This window comes from Thalassophryne amazonica, chromosome 10, assembly GCF_902500255.1.
Source record: "Thalassophryne amazonica chromosome 10, fThaAma1.1, whole genome shotgun sequence".
NCBI lineage: Eukaryota > Metazoa > Chordata > Actinopteri > Batrachoidiformes > Batrachoididae > Thalassophryne > Thalassophryne amazonica.
This window is the reverse complement of record NC_047112.1, coordinates 116381598-116404157: the sequence shown is the minus strand read 5'-3', so window position 1 is coordinate 116404157 and position 22560 is coordinate 116381598. Positions and strand designations below refer to the sequence as shown.

General features: G+C 43.0%; 1 protein-coding gene across 1 annotated transcript in view; it reads left to right on the top strand.

Annotated features, from left to right (window-relative positions):
* szt2 (SZT2 subunit of KICSTOR complex) overlaps positions 1-22560 on the top strand; it is a 701839-nt gene that overhangs the window by 445338 nt on the left and 233941 nt on the right. The window contains 5 exon segments of the mRNA XM_034179252.1: positions 1864-2030; positions 2822-2919; positions 3013-3183; positions 6948-7589; positions 19461-19488. Of these exon segments, the coding sequence (XP_034035143.1) occupies positions 1864-2030; positions 2822-2919; positions 3013-3183; positions 6948-7589; positions 19461-19488 (1106 nt within the window).

Below are 22560 nucleotides of genomic sequence, written 5' to 3'. Positions count from 1 at the left end.
GATCGATCTCTGCTCCCCTCCACAGCATGTCTTTTTCCTGGTTCTCTCCCTCAGCCCCAACCAGTCCCAGCAGAAGACTGCCCCTCCCTGAGCCTGGTTCTGCTGGAGGTTTCTTCCTGTTAAAAGGGAGTTTTTCCTTCCCACTGTAGCCAAGTGCTTGCTCACAGGGGGTCGTTTTGACCGTTGGGGTTTTACATAATTATTGTATGGCCTTGCCTTACAATATAAAGCGCCTTGGGGCAACTGTTTGTTGTGATTTGGCGCTATATAAAAAAAAAATTGATTAATTGATTGATTTTGTATGAGATGAACTCAAAGATCTAAAACTTTTTCCACATACACAGTATCACCATTTCCCTCAAATATTGTTCACAAACCAGTCTAAATCTGTGATAGTGAGCACTTCTCCTTTGCTGAGATAATCCATCCCACCTCACAAGATGCTGATTAGACACCATGATTAGTGCACAGGTGTGCCTTAGACTGTCCACATCCATTGTTTCAGCAGCTGTCTGATTGGCTGGTCTCAGACGATCTTGGAGGTAATTGGCCTTGACCAGTCATTCCTCGTGGTGGTCTGTCTTGTTCATCTTTTGGCAAGATCCCAGTCACCCTCAGGGTGACAGTCTTCATTTGTTATCTTGCCAAATTGTTTTGCAAGATCTGTTACTCAGTATGTATGTTTGTTTGTTTTCAGCTTTAGCTCATTCTGTAGCATTTTCAGTTCATTTTAATTTTTTTTATATAGCGCCAAATCACAACAAAGCTGCCCCAAGGCACTTAACACAAATAAGGTCTAACCTTACCAACCCCAGCACGCAAGCACTTCACAGCACAGTCTCACAACTTCAACAACAGCAGCCCTAGGGTGATACCTTTCAGCACAGAAAAGGACCAAGCTCCATGTCAAAGGTCAAGGTCACAGGAAGGTCAAACACTAAATTCAAGAAAACCATTTTCCTGGTCACAATTTTTGAAAATTTTCCTGTAAATTTGGCATGAATATAGTGACTGGCCTTGCCTATAAGCTGATCGCTTATCCCGGATAAGCGATCGGCCTTGACCTTCAGGGTTTACCTTGAGGTCAAACATGAGCTAAAGTAGGTAAAATTTAAGATTTGATAATAGACCAAATTAAAGTGCTTGAGAGAAAACAGAATATATCAAAAGTTTTAAGTTATGATGTCATTTGATGATGTCATCACAAAAAACCTCGCAAAATTTAGATTTTGTTTTTTTTAGAGTGTGACAAAGCATGTAAATCATCATTGCAGTCTCTTGTAAAATCACATGTAGCAGTCCTACGGAGGTACCTTTCAGCACACAGATAGGTCAAGGTCACAGGAAGGTCAAACACTAAAATCACTATAAAAAAGTTTGCTGGTCACAATTTATGCTTTTTTGCCTTCAAAGTTGGCATGAATATAGTGAATGGACTTGCATGACAGGAACCTCTTCATGGTGGTCGTTCCTCATGGGAGTCTCTTCTTCATTTTTTGGTATTTGTGTTCGTGTTGGTGATCCTCCTGTCCTGTGTGCCAATAGCATTTCTTGTATATTCGTTAATGAATTGTTCTGTGAATTGTTCTGTAATTTATGTCTGTATCATGGCCCAAGCAGAAGGTCACCCCTTTGAGTCTGGTCTGCTTGAGGTTTCTTTCTCAGAGGGAGTTTTTCCTTACCACTGTTTCTCTGGGGGTTGGTAAGTTAGACCTTACCTGTGTGAAGCGCTTTGAGGCAACTCTGTTGTGATTTGGCGCTATATAAAGGAAATAAATTGAAATTGAATTGAAATTGAAATTGTCAAGCTTGTTTTGAGTTTTTCCATCTGAAAATGACTGGATGATCTTTCTTTCTGTGCAGAGTAAGCCTGATTCATCAGAACTAGGTAGCCCCAAGACAACTGATGACATAGTGCAAGACAAAGGTGAAGACAGCCGAGCAGCTCGCAGACGACACAAGACGGAGAACATAAAGCAGCAATGGAGCCAGGAGAAGTCTGTGGGTGTGGAAGTGGAGCAGGCACAGAGGTGACATGGGTCTATCTATCTATCTACCTATATATATATATATATATATATATTTTAGGGGTGTTTAAAATATATTTAGGGGTGCTTGAGCACCCCTAAATATAGTCTAACTCCACCCCTGAATGGAACGCTTTGGTATAATAATCACTTTTGTTGGCCATTTTCTTCAGACAAGTCACAGGATGGATACATGAACATTTCCAAGTCACTGAATATGTCTTGAACTTTTTTTACATCTGTTATGAAGAAATACAAACAGTATGACGCTCTGTGGTAAATCTGTGTGGAGTAGACAGTTCTCAAAAACTGAGTGACTGTGCAAGAAGGAGAAGAGTGAAGAAAGCCACCAAGACACCCAGATGGCCCAGGAGAAGTTAGGGGTTTCTGTGGCTGTGATTGGAGAAATGTGCATAGTGCATGTCTTGCATGTTGTGTCCCCACTTAATACAGCTTCATGATGACGTGGTACAGAGGAGGATTTCTTTCACCAAAACATCATATCTAGGCCTGCATCTCTGATGTACCTTCTGGCAAATTGTAGCTGAACTTTCAGGTCTTCTTTTTAAGAAAAAGCAAGAATGTTCTTAGGCCTAGATCTGTTTTGTTGAAAGAAAATCTTAGACAGTTTTATATCACATATAAAGATTGACAGCTGAGCATGGATTCCAGTGACGCCCACAGTGGACACTGCACTCCTGCTGCAGAACATCAGTCAGGGAGGTGTCATCAGCAAACATATTTTATTTGACAGTATTGGTGCCGGAGTGATTTTTGTGTGTGTGCGTGTGTAGGAGGTACCTGTCTCAGTTGGAGGAGGGCTGTGCTGGGACTCTTCACCCCGTCTACCAGCTCATCTGTCAGCGTTGGATCATCTTCATGGCTGAGCTTGGTGAGTTTCTCTGTGTGCTCGAGCTTAGAGGCGTGTTGGCAGCTGGTGATGATGGTGATGATGAGCACGTTCATGTGTTTACTCTGTGCACAGGCTGCCCCTCCATTCAGCAGTGCACCGCAGACACTGCTGCCCACTTCCTGCTGCCCTCCATCCTGGCAGAGATCGCCAGCTTGGTCAGTTCTCTGGCAGTCGACACATCAGTGAGAGTCTTTGAAAAGATCAGGTATGAAATGATCAGCGCTGCATCTTCTGCAGACAGGCGTCTGTGGACATGATTGAGATATCGTGTCCACTTCGGCGGCGGTGAAATTCATGGCGATGGTTTTGGCATGAAGCTGATGGTGCAGCAAAAGCACCTCTGTGTTGAAGTCTCACAGGACATGTTGTGACATGCCCAGCTCTACCACAATTTCTCGGATAGTCACACGACTGAAAAGCCACAGAAAGCCGTCTGAATCATCTGAATGTTGGAATAGGTGGGCATCATTTTTCGGAGTCCAGCGTGTCCTGTGAGACTTCAACACGGTGGCGCTTTTGCTCCTTCGGGAGCGGCACGAATTTCGTCGCCGCTCCTTTTCATGGCCAAATCTGCTGTCACAGTGGAATGTGACGAAAAAGTGCTGATGTCCACCTCTTCTGCAATTTCTCGGATAGTCACACGACGGTCCCACATCACCACAGCGTTCACTTTGGAATGATCCGGTCGTTTCAGCGTGTTGATGGCCGACCGGAGTGCAGCGCGCTCTCCACCATTGTGCGGCCGTCTTTAAACCGGTTGTACGCTCCTTAATCTGTGTGATGCCCATAGGATCATCACCAAAAGCCGTCTGAATAATCCGAATGGTTTCCACCTGGCTGTTGCCCAGTTTGTGACAAAATTTGATGCAGTCGTGCTGCTCCAGTCGTTCCACCATTTCCTTGCAAAGAAACTCCGACGAGAGACTCTACCCATCCTCACACAAAGGCTGCTTACAAGCAAATGACGCAACCGACAGGCGTGAAAAAACTCACGCATGCGCACAAAGGTTCACGGTTGGCTCATGCAAGCACACGTGATTCATATCCATCAGGTTTTTGAAAAACAAAATAAGGTCGGATACTTTTCTAAGAGACCTTGTATACATGTTAACCCACTCCAATAACACAAGTCGCACTTATGCTGACAATGTGCTTTAAGCAAGTCCCATGAAGTCCCCTGTCCTGTGCGTCTAAAGTGCAGCATGCACGCATGTTTGGACTGTGTTCAGCTCCACTGTCCTGTTGACACAGTGTGTAATCTGACCACTAAGAAAGTTCTATGACCGTGTTAGTTAATTAGTGCATTAAGAGCTGGATGCACTAAATCCCGGAGCGTTGCTGTTGAGATGGTGGAGAAGCCGTGCAAGGCGAGGAACCAGATCAGCACACAACCTTATTTGACCTTTACTTTGGCGACCAACCATTTCATTTATTATTCTTTAAAACTATTCTGTTTCAGCGAGACAAAGGAACACCTCCGTTTCGGCGTGTCATGGGACAAGTTAGGACATGCCCAGCTCTCCACAATTTCTCTGATACTTACTGGACTGGTAAGCATTGAAAGCCGAGATAGGCATCCCAACTTGTCCTCTGACACACTGAAATGGAGGTGTTCTTTGTCTCGCTCAAACAGTGAATCGGTCGTTACGCCTGAAGCCTCCGCTCGGCTTTCCATGACAAAATCTCTTGTTAAAAGTGAAATCTGCCGGAAAATGGCTGATGTCCAGCTCTTGTGATAACCAGAGAAAGTGCACACGACAGTCTCATATCCACAGAGCCATCAGCTTAGAAATGATCTGACGTTTTCTGCCTCGTCGTCGCAGCTTGGAGTGCGGCGCGCCGAGCGTCCTTAAAGCCGTCCTTAAAGCCGTCCTTAAAGCTATGGTAACAGTCTTTATTCTCTGTGAAGCCTGTAAAATTTTACCGAAAGCCAGATAAATTTTTCAAATGGTTTCCAGGTGCCAGTCTCTGACAGCTTCTGAAAAATTTCTGATGGAAAAAAAGTCCAAATCATTCCGCCATTTCCAGACAATGAAAATCCGACGAGGGGGCGGGACCACTCCTTCCACAAGGCGTGCTCACAGGCGAATGACGTCACCGACAGGCGTGGAAAAACTCATGCATGTGCACGAGGGTTCAAGCTTGTCTGACGTGAAAACATATGAATCAAATCCATATAGTTTTTGAAAAAATAAAAAGGACCGTTACTTTATTGACAGACCTCGTATATACACAAATTAATAAAATACGAAAGTGTTGTGACTTCTTTCTCTCTCTCTCTCTCACACACACAACTGTTGTGACATATCATGACAACATGTTCACAGCACATGTTGTCACCGGTGCAGTGGATTGTATCTGGTAACACACCTGGCACATATTGTCCTTGGCAAAAATATGTGCCGTAAAACCTTATTTTTTATGGCCTTTTATAGGCTGAAAGACAAAAGACAGCACTCTCTCTTTCTCTGTCTGTCTCTCTCTTTCTCAATTTTCAATTTCAAAGGAGCTTTATTGACATGGGAAACATTATTACATTGTCAAAGCAAGTGTTAAGAGTAAAATTATGTTCTCTCTCTCTCTCAAACTCTCACTGTTTTATAAATAAAGAACACTGCACCTGTTGCATAAGATAATTTTTTTGTCTTTTCCTTATACTTTAATACTTTGAATAAGTAAAATAATTACATTAATACACAAGGCGCTTTAACACAGACAAATCAAATTGTTCATGCAAACTGCCCACATCCATTAAGTGATGAGCTGATGTACTGACAGCAGTGTGAAACTTTTTCAGAATTCAAAACTGACTTTGCAAAATTATTTGGCGTGTATGTTGCTAAATGTCGTACATGCAGATTTTGTGAACATAAAACCCCAATTCCAATGAAGTTGGGACATTGTGTAAAATATAAATAAAAACAGAGTTCCGGTGATGACGTCAGATTAGGAGTGGCCGATCCAGATAGCTCCCGACCGACATACCGATAAAGTTATACATTTAAGTTGTCTTTGCAGCTATATGCACGTCCAGCTGATAGATAAGCGTCCGCAATTATGTCTGGGAAAGAAGGGGCAACGAAGAGCTCCGACAAGCGGAGAAATACTCAGGAAAAACTACCTCCAAGCGGCCGAGTCCAAAGATGGCGAAGGTGGCGAGGCTACACGGGCTAACGTAGGTAGCACGGATAGCATTAAACCATGCACGCAGGACAACTTGGTTGCCTTATCAAAGAATATAACCGACAAGATTGCGGCTATTATAGACATTAAAATGATGGAGGTCTCCAACAAGCTCGACACGATTAATGCTAAGCTGGATGTTGTGAAAGTGTAGGAACACGGACCCACAACAGGGGGGGCAAATGAACGGACAATGGAGGAAGTCAAATAACAACACTTTACTGTTGTGAATAAGCACAACAAACACAACAGATTACAATAATAGACAAAGAAGTCAATTCACAAAATGTGTCACGTGGGCAGGCTCGAAGATAAGACTCGTCTGTCCAAAGCAGAACCGGAACCACACGATTTCCTCCGCCACCGAACCCCGGGAATACTGGAGCCGCCATGTCCCGAACTCCCAGGTGGCCACTGCCTCCGCGTGTCGGATCTGGTACTGCTGGCGAGGAACAAAAACAGTTAAATGTGGGTGCGTTTGCACCCAGCAACACGTATGGCGGGAAAACCACCTCCACCTCTCATCGGAAGAATGTCTGCTATTCAACGCACAAAAGTAACAAAGTGTTAATGTCAAAAAGACAACACAGTCGGCTGAGTACTGTACCTCCTAGGTAGAGTGATATCTCGGCAAAGAGGTGGAGATGTCGTCTTGCTGATATACCACTGCTGATCAGATGATTGGTGACAGCTGTCGTAGGTGATAAGTGACAGCTGTCACCCCGGCTGCTCCTGTGAGGCGGCAGCGCCCTCTGGTGCCTGGAGCCCGCACTCCAGGCAAGGCGCCCTCTGGTGGTGGTGGGCCAGCAGTACCTCCTCTTCAGCGGCCCACACAACACTGGATGCTGAATCCCTGCGTATGGACGCGGCTGAGCAGCGCATTTCGGTCACAGAGGAGAGCGTGGAGGAGCTGGAGACTAGATTGGCGAATGCTGAAAAGAAATTGGCGCTCATGAGTGAATGGCTGGACAACCAAGAGGCAAGAGAGCGCAGAGACAACCTCAGAATTTATGGTGTAAAAGAAGGAATTGAAAAGGGTAATGCTCTGACCTTTTTTGAAACCTGGCTGCCCAAATTGCTCAACTTTGAAGCCCCCAAAGGCCGTCTGGTACTGGACAGATGTTACCGGACTGGGGGTGCTGGTCGTGTTGGATCAGATACTCCCAGAGCTGTAATCATGAAGCTTCACTATCCAGCAGATAAAATGAGAGTGTTGTCACTGTGCGCCGGGCGTAAATTGACGTGGGAAGGCGCCACAATCACCATCCGTCAGGATTTTCCTCAAAGTATTGTCCAGCGAAGAACAACATTCAACACTGTGTGTCAGAGACTCATCGCCAAGAACATCAGGTTCCGGATGAGGTATCCAGCGATCCTCGTGTTTTCACATAACAAGAAGGACTACTCTTTTGACAGCGCGGCAGCAGCTGCAGTCATCGTGGACGCAATGGAGCAGGAGGTCTCCTGTGAGTAGTTGCAGACATTGAGTCGGTCTGGGAGCGAGTGGGCGCAGGTGAGGACTGTGGACTGGGCAGATTCTGTACATGCGCCTGCAGTTTGCTTGGTTATCTCCTGGTATCTCGGAGCACGTACTTTAGAAATAGGGGATGTTATTCTCCCTTTTGTTAGTATGTATGTGTGTTATGGTGTGTTTGGGAGTGCATGTTTGTGGCACTCGTTATTTTTTTATACTGAGCAGACTCTTTATGTTGTATTTTAATGTGGATTTTATTGGTCGAGATTTAAATCTTGCATTCTGGTTTTACATTTTGAAAATTTGTTTTTGTGAAGAATAATGGGAATGGTTAAATATATTTCTTTCAACGTAAAAGGTATCAACAATGTAATTAAACGTAAAAAATTATTAACCTGGCTAAAAAAGGAAAAAGCTCTGTTGCAAGAAACCCACCTTACTAATAAGGAGCATGATAAATTAAAGCGAGACTGGGTTGGGCAGATTTTTTACTCTTCATTTTCCTCTAATAAAAGGGGAGTGGCTATTCTTATTAATGAAAACACTCCGTTTACTTTGGATAAATGCATAAAAGACACTCAGGGTAGATATGTGCTAATAACAGCTTATTTATATGGGGAACACGTTTTTATAGGGTGTGTTTATGCTCCCAATGTTTATGAGAAAGACTTTTATTCTAAACTTCTGGCAGATGCTTCCAACATGACACAAATATTCAGTATCTTAGCAGGAGACTTCAACTGCCCGATGGTTCCAGAGATAGACCAGTTCCCCTCAGCTAAACCAACCAGTTCCAGAATGAGGGATGCTACTAAACAGCTTTGTGCTGATCTTCAGCTGCTGGATACATGGAGAGTGATTAACCAAACAGAAAGAGATTATAGTTTCTATTCTAATCCTCATCGTAGTCACTCCAGAATTGATTATGTTTTTTCTACCAGAATGGTGCTTGACAGAAGTGAGGAATGTAAAATAGGTGCACGTTTACTCTCTGATCACGGTGAAGTTTCTTTGGTGGTTGCCCCCCCTTCTCTTCAACCTTCATCACATCAATGGCGTTTAAATACGTCATTGCTGCAACAACCAGATTTTGTAATACACTTAACTAAACAGATTAAAGAATTTCTTGCTTTTAATAATAATGAAGACACTAATCCCTCTATTCTCTGGGATACACTGAAAGCATACGTTAGGGGTGTTATAATTTCTTATAGCTTGTGCAGAAAGAGGGAAGCATTGAAAGCTCAGCTTGAATTGGAAACGCAGCTCAAGACACTTGATCAATTAATGAAAGAAATCCATCTCCCAGTCTGTCTAAAGAGCTGGACGTAACTCGATCGGCCCTTAACCAACTTCTATCCCAAAAAGCTGAAGCTAGTCTATTATATGCAAGACACAGGATATTTGAAATGGGAGACAAACCAGGCCGTCTGTTAGCTCGCTTAGCAGCCGGTAGACGGGAAATACGATCAATCTCTTCTCTTCAGGATGAAAATGGTAAAAATCACTATGAGTCTAAAAAACTGATTGAAATTATGAAATCATTCTACATAAAGTTATATACCTCGGAGCTGAAAAGTTCTGATAGTCAAATTGATGATTTTCTGAGTGGCCTTAGCCTCCCTATGCTTTCAGAAGAAGATAGGGTGTCTTTAGAAGATCCAATTACCAAAGAAGAAATTACTAGTGCCATTAAATCGCTCCCAAATTCAAAGGCCCCAGGGCCAGATGGATACAGCACTGAGTTCTACAAAACCTTCCATGATTTAGTTAACCCACTCTTGCTGGACATGTATCTGCACTCTTTGCAACAGGGATCCTTGCCCCCCTCTTTGTATTTAGCAAATATTTTGGTAATATTGAAGAAAGATAAACCTAATGATAAATGTTGCTCATATCGCCCTATAAGTTTAATAAATGTAGATAGTAAAATTCTGTCTAAAATATTGGCCAAGAGGTTGGAGGCTCTCCTTCCCTTATTAATCAACAAAGACAGGTTTTATAAAACACAGGACATCTTTCACAAACATCACAAACATGAGAACTTTACTTAACTTAATCCAACATACAAAACATAATAATAAAAAAGGTATCATTGTCTCTCTTGATGCTGAGAAGGCGTTTTACCGGGTCGAGTGGCCTTATCTTTTCATGGTCATGAAAAATTTGGATTGGGTAGTAACTTTATAAATTTGGTCAAACTCTTATACTTTTCCCCAATGGCTTGTGTATTGGTTAACAGAGTTAAATCTCCACCCTTCCAATTGGACAGATCCACTCGGCAGGGGGATCCATTGTCACCATTAATGTTCGCTCTGGCAATAGAGCCCTTGGCTCAGGCCATTAGGGGTGATGATATTATTTCTGGATTCGAGATGTACAATAAAATATATAAAATTGCACTTTATGCTGATGATGTGCTGTTGTTCATCTCTGATCCAGAGGAATCTATCCCAGAGCTTATGGAAATTATTAAGTTATTTTCTTCACTTTCTGGCTATAAAATAAACTTGGATAAATCAATGGCACTACCACTGGGTTATGGTGAATGCCTTCCCTCTATACGTAATTTTCCATTTACATGGTCTGTTTCAGGTTTTACTTACTTGGGAATTTTTGTTTCCCCATGCATAAAAATCACTCTTAAAGTGAATCTTCAGGATGTGTGTAGAAATATTAAAAGTGACCTTCTCAGGTGGAGGGATTTGCCAATATCCTGGATGGGTAGAATCAACTTGTTAAAAATGAATGTAATTCCAAGACTTTTGTACCCATTGCAAATGTTACCTGTGTATGTGTCAAGAACAAAAGCTAAAGAGATTGAGAGAGACTTGAGCAAATTTATCTGGAAGGATAAGAAGCCCAGATTAAGGATGAGTGTTTTACAGTGTTCAAGAGACAAAGGAGGTTTGGGCTTTCCTAATATACTTCTGTACAACTGCGCTTGTCAAGGTAGGGTCATCCGGGAATGGTTTCAGTTTTATTTGAATGCGCTCTCGCACCCTTTGGAATCCTGGATGTGTGCCCCATACAATCTTCTAGGGGAAATTTTGGCCAAGAAGATTCAGCCAGAGATGCGGTCTAATCCAATCTGGATGAACTATCTGAAAACGTGGAGGGACATGTCTACTCATATGGGACACAGGAGCAACTTTTCTTTTAATATGCCTATTGTGGACAATAGACTGTTCCCCCCGGGGATTAAAAGTAAAGTGTTTTCAGACTGGTATAAAAAGGGAATACGTGTTATCAAAGATCTTTATGATGAAGGAGGCAATCTTATGTCTTTTGCTCAGGCACAGAGCCGTTTTAGCCTTTCTAAGAATGATTTTTTCGCTTTTCTTCAACTTCGTCATTTCATTAACACATGCAAACTGCAAACTCCGTTGTTAAATCCAATTGAGGTTTTTATGGTTACATTTAAACTGTCAAAAGGTTTTATTTCACATTGCTACAGGACTTTACTATGCGCTAAGAGAGACGAAATAGAGAAAGTTGTCGGAAAGTGTGAGGAAGATCTCCAGGGCACATTTACAGAAACTGATTGGCAAGAATCCATCAAAAATATTCAAGCAGTGTTTCTGAGTATTAAATACAGAGAAATGCATTTTAAAATTTTTCATAGACAGCATAGAACTCCTTATGTTCTTAACAAAATGGATCCTAACAGATCTTCAGCCTGCCTTAAGTGTTCACAGTCACCCGCTACCTACATACACTGTTTTTGGAACTGTCCCAAAATATCTAAGTTTTGGTCCTATATTACTAAAGAAATTGGTACAATTGTGAAATGCAAAATTAATAAGGATGCGGGACAATTTGTACTAGGATTACAAAAAGTATATACCCACATTTTGAATTAATTAAAAAGTTTCTTTCCCTGGCTAGGAAATGTATACTAAATAATTGGATTAAAGACAAACCTCCATCAGTTACAGAGTGGTATCGAGAAATTTTTAAAGTGCTGCCTCTGGAAAGAATTAGTGCTAAATTGAAGGGTAACAGTAAATTATTCAGTGAAATATGGCAGCCATTTATAAATTATTTGCCTCCTCATCTGAGATTTACTATTATGAGAGGTTCGGGCACTTACTTTGATTTCCATTTCCAATTTTTGAGTGCGCTGGTTGAAAAGGCTATTTTTATTTATTTATTTATTTATTTTTTATTATTAGTTATTTTACTAAATGACTCACTACATCCCAGCATATCCTTTTGTATAACTTGTAATTATACATTATTGTTTTGATTTACATTTGGTCTGCTCAGTGGTGTTTTTGGTGTTGTTAGTGGTGTTGTTAATGTTTGTCTGTTTTAATACGTTAAAACCAAATAAAATATAATTATAAAAAAATATAAATAAAAACAGAATACAATGATTTGCAGATCCTTTTCAACCTATATTCAATTGAGTACACCACAAAGACAAGATATTTGTTTAGTTTATACATGTAAGCAGCAAGGCTGAAAACCAACATTGAATGACCATGACCTTTGATCCCTCATGCATTAAAAACTGACACCATTGTGTAAAGGATCTTACCGCGTGGGCTCAGGAACACTTCAGAAAACCATTGTCAGTTAACACAGTTCGTCGCTACATCTACAAGTGCAAGTTAAAACTCTACCATGCAAAGTGAAAGCCAAACATCAACAACATCCAGAAACACCACCACCTTCTCTGGACCTGAGATCATTTGAAATAGACAGACACAAAGTGGAAAAGTGTGCTGTGGTCTGATGAGTCCACATTTCAAATTGTTTTTGGAAACCATGGATGTCGTGTCCTCTGGATTTTCCTTTATAAATCATTGGTTGTCTGGATCAGAAATTTTAGTTAAATATATCATATAGCAGACAAACACACTGATATTTGAGAAGTGAAATTAAGTGTCTAGTATTTACAGAAACAGCAATAATTATTTAAACAAAATTAGACCACTGCATAAATTTGGGCACCCTTGTCATTTTATTGATTTGAATATATTTAGTACTAATCATTGGAACACAAAATTGGTTTGGTAAGCTCATTGACCCTTGACCTCCTTACACAGGTGAATCCAATCATGAGAAAGGATATTTAAGGTGGCCGTTTGCAAATGTTTCCCCTCTTTGCATCTTTTCTAATGAGTGGCAACAGGGGAGCCTCTAAACAACTCTCAAATGACCTGAAAACAGGGGTGGGCAACTTGTTCCAGAAAGGGCCAAGAGGGTGCAGGTTTTCATTGCAGCCACTGACTCCACCAGGTGATTTCATTGATTAATATCACTTTGAGCAGATGGAATCAGTTAATCAGTGAAATCACCTGGCGGAATCATTGGCTGCAAAGAAAACCTGCACCCTCTTGGCCCTTTCTGGAACAAATTTCCCACCCCTGGTTTAGGGGAATGATACAAAAAGCTATCTCAGAGATTTCAGCTGGAAGTTTCCACTGTGAGGACCATAGTGAGGAAATGGAAGACCACAGGCACAGTACTAGTTAACCCTCTGGGGCCGACGCTGTCATATACAATGGCTAAGACCAAGCTTTACTAAATTATAAATAACTCTTTAATGATATCAGATAGAAACTGGTTTTTTTTTGCTGAAAAGTTAACTCAGCAGACTTTCGAGCCAGCCATCAGCCATCTTTGTACTCCTCATAGAAGCTGTGTGATGTGACTGTCCAATCAGAATTGGTTCACCGTCACATGGTTTTCCAAAATCCAATCGTAGGGCAGATTCACCTCACGTGATAAACCAAGATCATTTCAGGAGTGACATAAGATAAGGTAAGATAAACTTTATTGATCTCACAGAGGAGAAATTCACATGTTACGTCAGCTCTTAAAAACACACAAGATGGGTGCAAGTAGAGGAAAATGTTTATCAGATAGCGTGTGCAAGGATAAGCAATAATAATACTTGTAACATTACAAGACATAAGAAAATGAGGTAGAAATAGAATATGTATGTATACACATATATATATATATATATATATATATATATATATATATATATATATATATATCTCCACTGTGAGAGACATAATCTAAAAAAAAAAAAAAAAATCCGGAAATCACAATGGATGATTTTTTTAATAATTTATTTGTATGTTACTGCTGCAAATAAGTATTTGATCCCCTAGCAACCAGCAAGAATTCTGTCTGACACAGACCTGTTAATTTTTCTTTAAGAAGCCCTCTTATTCTGCACTCTTTACCTGTATTAGTTGCACCTGTTTGAACTTGTTACCTGTATAAAAGACACCTGTTCACACATTCAATCAGTCACACTCCAACCTGTCCACCATAGCCAAGACCAAAGAGCTGTCTAAGGACACCAGGGACAAAACTGTTGACCTGCATGAGGCTGGGATGGACTACGGGACAACAGGCAAGCAGCTTGGTAGAAGACAACAACTGTTATGATTATTTATTAGAAAGTGGAAGAAACACAAGATGACTGATTCCATGCAAGATCTCACTTTGTGGAGTCAGGATGATTCTGAGAAAGCTCAAACTACACAGGAGGACCTAGTCAATGACCTGAAGAGAGCTGGGACCACAGTCACAAAGATTACATTAGTAACATTATTTGGCTGCTATATGAAGTTAAAGTTGAAGTTAAGTACTTTTAAATGACCCACATCACAGCTTTTTAAAATCTGTTGCAGCCTTAAACACAGGAATGGATGTACAGGTGTGTCTGAAAAAATAACATTATGAAAAAGTTAAATATTTTTGTCACTTATTTCAGAAAGTGTAAATGTTATATATTCTAGATTAATTTACACACAAATTAATTTTTTTAATTATTTTCATTTTAATAATTATGATCAAATACTAATTTTAATGATTCTGATTTGGGGTTGAATTACTTGACTACAGCTACCTCTCCAGAATGACTGTCATACATTTCTTTCTGGAGGTCTTAATAAAATGAGACTAGACTCAGTTGTTTATTAACCTCAGGTGTTATCATCAAAACTGTCTGTGTTCTTGTATTAAAACACTTCATCTGCTTTGTCTCAGTCCACCCAGCTGGTTACCAACGTTTTCTGGGGAAGTAACCCGAGTCAGACTGGTGTTCCATCCATGGGGAGTCAGACGCTCATCCATTTCATGCCATGGAATCTGGGGATAAGCACCGACTGGTGAACCTCAGGATCTGTACAACTTGACCAGGATATGTCATTCAATGTGCATATTAAACAAATATGTAGGACTACTTTTTTGCATTTGCACAATATCTCTAAAATTAGAAAGGTCTTGATCAGAGTGCTGAAAAACTAATTCATGCATTTATTTCCTCTAGGCTGGACTATTGTAATTCATTATTATCAGGTTGTCCTAAAAGTTCCCTGAAAAGCCTTCAGTTAATTCAAAATGCTGCAGCTAGAGTACTGACAGGGACTAGAAGGAGAGAGCATATCTCACCCATATTGGCCTCTCTTCATTGGCTTCCTGTTAATTCTAGAATAGAATTTAAAATTCTTCTTCTTACTTATAAGGTTTTGAATAATCAGGTCCCATCTTATCTTAGGGACCTCGTAGTACCATATCACCCCAATAGAGCGCTTCGCTCTCAGACTGCAGGCTTACTTGTAGTTCCTAGGGTTTGTAAGAGTAGAATGGGAGGCAGAGCCTTCAGCTTTCAGGCTCCTCTCCTGTGGAACCAGCTCCCAATTCAGATCAGGGAGACAGACACCCTCTCTACTTTTAAGATTAGGCTTAAAACTTTCCTTTTTGCTAAAGCTTATAGTTAGGGCTGGATCAGGTGACCCTGGACCATCCTTAGTTATGCTGCTATAGACTTAGACTGCTGGGGGGTTCCCATGATGCACTGTTTCTTTCTCTTTTTGCTCTGTATGCACCACTCTGCATTTAATCATTAGTGATTGATCTCTGCTCCCCTCCACAGCATGTCTTTTCCTGGTTCTCTCCCTCAGCCCCAACCAGTCCCACCAGAAGACTGCCCCTCCCTGAGCCTGGTTCTGCTGGAGGTTTCTTCCTGTTAAAAGGGAGTTTTTCCTTCCCACTGTCGCCAAGTGCTTGCTCACAGGGGTCGTTTTGACGGTTGGGGTTTTTCCGTAATTATTGTATGGCCTTGCCTTACAATATAAAGCGCCTGGGGCAACTGTTTGTTGTGATTTGGCGCTATATAAATAAAAGTGATTTGATTTGATTTAACACATGATGCTGTCATGGTTAAAATCCTGCAGGGCAGCAAGGTCCCCCTGCTCAAGTCAGCACATGTCCAGGCCCGTTTGAAGTTCATCAGTGACCATCTGGATGATCCAGAGGAGGCATGGGAGAAGGTCATGTGGTCAGATGAGACCAGAATAGTGCATTTTGGAATCAACTCCACTTACCATGTTTAGAGGATGAGACCAACCCCAAGAAACCCATCCCAACCATGAACCATGGGGGTGGAAACATCATACTCTGGGGGTGCTCTTCTGCAAAGGGGACAGGACGACTGCACCGTATTGAAGGGAGGATGGATGGGGTCATGTATTGCGAGATTTTGTCAAACAACCTCCTTCCTTCAGTAAGAGCATTGAAGATGGGTCATGGCTGGGTCTTCAGTATGACAATGACCCCAAACACACAGCCAGGGCAACTAAGGAGGGGCTCCATAAGAAGCATTTCAAGGTCCTGGAGTGGCCTGGCCAGTCTCCAGACCTGAACTCAATAGAAAATCTTTGGAGGGAGCTGAAACTCCAACCTGAAAGATCTAGAGAAGATCTGTATGGAGGAGTGGACCAAATCCCTGCTGCAGTGTGTGAAAACCTGGTGACAAACTACAGGAAACGTTTGACCTCTGTAAGCTACTGTACCAAATATTAACATTGATTTTCACAGGTGTTCAAATACTTATTTGCAGCAGTAACATACAAATAAATTACTAAAAAAATCATACATTGTGATTTCCCGGATTTTGTTTTTTAGATTATGTCTCTCACAGTGGACATGCACCTAAGATGAAAATTTCAGACCCCTCCATGATTTCTTAGTAGGAGAACTTGCAAAACCTCAGGGTGTTCAAATACTTATGTTCCTCACTGTACATACATACACGCATACACATACACATTACATATGCATACATATATGTACATACATATATAAGTACATATGCATATATATAACATGATTGGGATTGAAAAAGAGATAGGAGCATCTTATTTACAATATCGTTTACAGCATCGTTCCTTCTTGCACTGAGGGTGCCTCAGTCTGTCACTGAACGAGCTGCTCAGCTCCACTACAGTCCGGTGCAGAGGGTGAGAGGAGTTGTTCATGATGGATTTGAACTTGGTTAACACCCTCCTCTCAGCCACCTCCTCCAGAGAGTCCAGAGGACAGCGCAGGACAGAGCTGGACTTCCTGACCAGCTTACTCAGTCGCTTTCTCTCCCGTTCTGTGCTGCCCGGGGCCCAACAGATGACAGCATAGAGGAGAGCAGAAGCTACAACAGAGTCATAGAAGGTCTTAAGCAGAGGCCTGCTCACTCCAAAGGATCTCAGTCTCCTCAGGAGGTGGAGGCGACTCTGGCCTTTTTTGTACAGGGCGTCGGTGTTGTGAGTCCAGTCCAGTTTCCTGTTGAGGTGAACACCCCAGGTATTTGAAACTGTCCATAGTCTCTATGTCCTCCCCCTGGATGTTCACCGGGGGGTGAGGTGGTGGTTTCCTCCTGAAGTCGATCACCATCTCCTTAGTCTTACTGGTATTGTGAGACACAAGTGGTTGTGCTCACACCAGTACACGAAGTCTGTGATGACCGACCGGTACTCCAGCTGGTTCCCCTCAGACACGCGACCCACAATGGCGGAGTCATCAGAGAACTTCTGGAGGGGGCAGCTGTCCGTGTTGTAGGTGAAGTCCGAGGTGTAGAGGATGAAGAGAAATGCGAGAGGACGGTGCCCTGGGGGGCCCCGGTGCTGCACCTTAACCACCTCATACTGACAGCCTCACAGCCGCACATACTGCGGGCGGTCAGTGAGCTAGTCTATGGTCCAGGTGGCGAGATGTCCATCCACACCTGCGTCCTCCAGCTTCCCCGGCAGCAGTGCCGGTCTGATGGTGTTGAAAGCACTGGAGAAATCAAAGGACATGACTGTCACAGCGCTCCTACCGGTCTCCAGGTGGGTGAGCACTCGCTGCAGTAGGTAGATGACAGCGTCACCTACCCCGATGTTGGTCCTGTAGGCGAACTGCAGTGGGTCCAGGGTGTCAATCACCATGGTGCAGAGGTGAGACAGGACGAGCCGTTCCATGGTCTTCATGAGGTGGGAGGTCAGGGCAACTGGTCTGTAGTGGGCTGGTTCCTTGGAGTGCTGTGTTTGGGAACCGGGACCACACAGGAGGTCTTCCAGAGGGTGCGGACCACCCCCAGGCTGAGGGTCATGTTGAAGATGTGGCTGAGGAACTCGCAGAGCTCCTCTGCACAGGTCCTCAGCAGCCTCAGGGAGATCCATCAGGTCCTGCTGCTTTCCTCTGCTTCAGCCACAGGAGCTGGCCTCTCACCTCTGTTGGAGTTGCAGTGAGGGGGGAAGGAGGGGGAAGCTGAGGTGTGAGCTGAGGTGGGCTGGTGCTGAATACAGTCCTGGGGAGGAGGGACAAGGTCCGGGGTGCAGTGGAGGTGACCGTGGGGTAGAAGGTAGGGGGTCAGAGGGGCTGGAGGGCTGGCTGCTGGAGACGCGTGGAGAGCCGGGAGCAGGCAGGGGGGCAGGCATGGAGGAGCCAAAATGGTTAAAGTACCTGTTTAGCTCCTCTCCTCTGCGTTGTTCCGGGCCAGCTGCTCCTCCATCTTCCCTCCATACACCTTCTTGGCTGCACGGATCTTCCACTGGAGCTCCTGTTGGACTCTACACTGCTCCTCTCTGTCTCCCAAGTTCAAAGCCCTCTTCTTCTGGTTCATCAGGACCTTCAGCTCGGGGGTCACCCAGGGGTGGTTGTTGGGAAAGCACCGTACCCTCTGGGTGGGCACAGTGCTCTCCACACAGAAGTTCATGTAGTCAGTGACACACTGGGTCAGGCCGTCGATGTCTTCACCATAAGAGTTTTGAAACATGCTCCAGTCTGTGGTTCTGAAACAGTCCCCTCAGCCTCTCAGTGGCCTCTTCAGTCCGAATTTCACTGACCTTTTCTGCACTGGCTTCCTTCTCACCCTGGGTGTGTATTGGGGGAGCAGATAGACGAGATTGTGATCCGGCGTCCCGGCGGGGGAGGGGGGTGGAGGTGTAAGCGTTCTCCACATTAACATAAACAAGGTCCAGTATTCTATTGTCCCTGGTTTTACATGTGATGGTACTGGGTGAACGTGGGGAGGGTGGAGGAGAGGGAGGCGTGGTTAAAGTCCCCAGTGTTGAGGAGGAAGTGGCGGGGGTGTTGTGTCTGCAGCCGCGTGACTGTACTGTGGATGCGCTCACAGGCAGCGGTGGCATCTGCAGAGGGAGGAATACATGCAGAGCGTAATCACACTTCCAAACTCCTGTGGGAGATGGTATGGCCTCATGCTCACCGCGAGTAGCTCCACGTCCGAGGAGCAGACCTGATCTTTCACGTGAACATGAGCTGCATTGCACCATTTCTCACTCACATAAATGGCGAGCCCTACTCTTCTTTTTTTCCATTCTCTGCCAGCGTCCTGTCCGCGCGGATGAGTGTAAAGCCGTCCATGTTAATGACCGAGTCCAGTACATGTTCATCCATCCACGTCTCCGTGAAGCACATGAGACTGCAGCCCTTATACAGCCTCTGGAAATGGGTTAGCGCTGCTAGCTCCTCGGTCTTGTTGCGGAGGGACCTTACATTCCCCATGACCACAGACAGAATATAAGTCCTTCTCCGCTTTGTCTGTCCGTTTCTGCAGCCTCTCCATCTCTTCTGTATGTCCGCAGGTATGTCCAGGTGCTTAGCATAGCGGGGACCCGGCCCACTACATACGAGGCCTGTCAATAAAGTATAGGTCCTTTTTATTTTTTTCAAAAACTATATGGATTTCATTCATATGTTTTTACGTCAGACATGCTTGAACCGTCGTGCGCATGCGTGAGTTTTTCCACGCCTGTCGGTGACGTCATTCGCCTGTGAGCACTCTTGTGGGAGGAGTCGTCCAGCCCCTCGTCGGAATTCCTTTGTCTGAGAAGTTGCTGAGAGACTGGCGCTTTGGTTGATCAAAATTTTTCTAAACCTGTGAGACACATCGAAGTGGACACGGTTCGAAAAATTAAGCTGGTTTTCGGTGAAAATTTTAACGGCTGATGAGAGATTTTGAGGTGATACTGTCACTTTAAGGACTTCCCACGGTGCGAGACGTCGTGCAGCACTCCCAGGCGCCGTCGTCAGCCTGTTTCAAGCTGAAAACCTCCACATTTCAGGCTCTATTGATCCAGGACGTCGTGAGAGAACAGAGACGTTTCAGAAGAAGTCGGTTTCAGCATTTTATCCGGATATTCCACTGTTAAAGGACATTTTTTTAATGAAAGACGTGCGGACGGGTCTGCGCGCGGACGCAGCCGGCGCTGTGCGGCTGCACAGGAAAAACACCTCCGTGTTGATAACCATTTGTAAAATCCCAGCGGCTTTTGATGGCTTTCAGTGGAGTGTATATGAGAAATTGTTTAACAGCTGGACATGTTCCAACTTGTCCTTAAGGCTTCTAACGGAGGTGTTTTTCCTGTGGCGGAGCGTCGCGGCGGCTGCGAGCCGACGCTGCAATCCGCCCGCACGTCTTGCATTAAAAAAATCTCCTTTAACAGTGGAATATCCGGATAAAATGCTGAAACCGACTTCTTCTGAAACTTCTCTGTTCTCTCACGATGTCCTGGATCAATAGAGCCTGAAATGTGGAGGTTTTCAGCTTGAAACAGGCTGACGACGGCGCCTGAGAGCGCTGCACGACGTCTCGCACTGTGGGAAGTCCTTAAAGCGACAGTATCACCTCAAAATCTCTCATCAGCTGTTAAAATTTTCACCGAAAACCAGCTTAATTTTTCAAACCGTGTCCACTTCGATGTGTCTCACAGGTTCAGAAAAAATTTTGATCAAACAAAGCGCCAGTCTCTCAGCAACTTCTCAGACAAAGGAATTCCAACGATGGGCTGGACGACTCCTCCCACAAGGAGTGCTCACAGGCGAATGACGTCACCGACAGGCGTGGAAAAACTCATGCGGTATTTCAAGAAAAACATTGACATTGTCATCCAATGGCCCGACATATATAAACACATAGAGATATAGAAAGGAATAAACGCACTTAGTTAGCACAAACATATGGATGTGAATGCAATAGTTATTATTGATAATGTGAGTCGGGGACATTTAGGTTTGTTATGAAATGTGTGACTTGATATGTGAGCCACATGTGAGCCGACAACTTACATTCTTACATTTAAGGTAGAAATAGTATAAATTTTGATCCAATACAAACATTCATAAGCCACTTGGCCCAAATTAAAGATATTTCATCCATGTGGCGTTGATAATAAGCATATTTGGTGTAATTTGGGTCTATATTTTGATTGATATTGTGATTTCAATATAGAATTTCATATTGTTTTCAAAATTCAGTTTATTCCTTTTAAAGAGGTTACTGGAAGAGACTCAGACAAAATTAAACAGAATATTTAAATCTCAGGCCCCCACCTTCTGAACACAGTTTATTTAAACTTAAACAGAGATATTTTAATACCATTTAAATTTTAGAACAACAGCTCAGTTTTCTCTTTTTATGCTTTAGCTTGGTCGACCCACTTAGCCTCAGAGGTTTCCGGAGTCTACAGGTTCAGCACCAACAGTACACAGGTTCTTTGTGTGGGAGTTTGTAGAAAATAAATCAGTAAACCTCTGTTAAGCTATTTGCTTTTTCCCGTTAATTCGGCACAAAACTGTGAATCCAAAATGAATGCGCCCCCGCGCCCCCTTGTAGTTGGTACTGAAGCAGACAAATGTTTTCCAGAGGTTTCAAAATATGAGTTTGGCTCTTGAAATTTAAAGACCTTAAAAGTCTTAACTGGCAGCTGAGGAGTTAATTGTGTCTCTGCCAAAGTGCAGGACTTATACTTCATGTACGGAGAAGAGATGAGACATCGCTCAAGCTGTTCTTGATGGTTTTGGAATGCACGTTAAGCTTTGAGTTCTTGTTTTTGGTTTTTTTTTTCTAACACTTAGTGTTGGGCTAATTTGCTTTGGCTTTTCACTGTAACCGTCTTCACTTCCTGGGCTTCTCTGGAGCCCTTTATCTCCCCCCACCCCAGGTCTGAAATACGGGGGGATCTAGTGATCAGAATGTCTGTCCGTTCATCCATTTTTGCTTGTTAGCGCAGTATCTCACAAACCAGTTCAATTTTCACTTGAAATTTATTTCATTTATATAGTGCTCAAAGCTGCCTCAAGGCACTTCACACGACTAAGATCTAACCTTACTAACCCCTGGAGCAAGAACACAGGCAACAGTGATAAAGAAACTTCAAGCAGACCAGACCCTCCCAGACCCACTGGTCTGGTCACCACCTAAGTAGTGGTGACCCACTACTTAGGTCATTCTAAAAATTACAAGTTTATTTTTACAAAGTTTTACAAAGCTGAAGATACCGTTACTGAGTATATATGTTTGTATGTATGTATGTTTATTTTGCCAAAAGAAGTTTTGCAACTCAGCATGTATGTAACGTGTTTTTGTGTTGTTGTTTTTTGATGATGATGATGAATACTTTATTGAGCAAGTTAAAAACATTTATACATTGCGCACATTCATCTTTGAAAATCCGTACATTACTCAAAGGGAGTAGAATGAAGTAAAACTTATATTTTCTACCCCCTTTCACATGTTTTATTTTCGACTACGCAAACAAGAATAAATAAAAAATTTTGAGATCATATATACCTATATAACACACACCTTGCATTATACATATATTTACATAAATACACTACCTCTATACACAAATACCCTTGCATACACCAATACA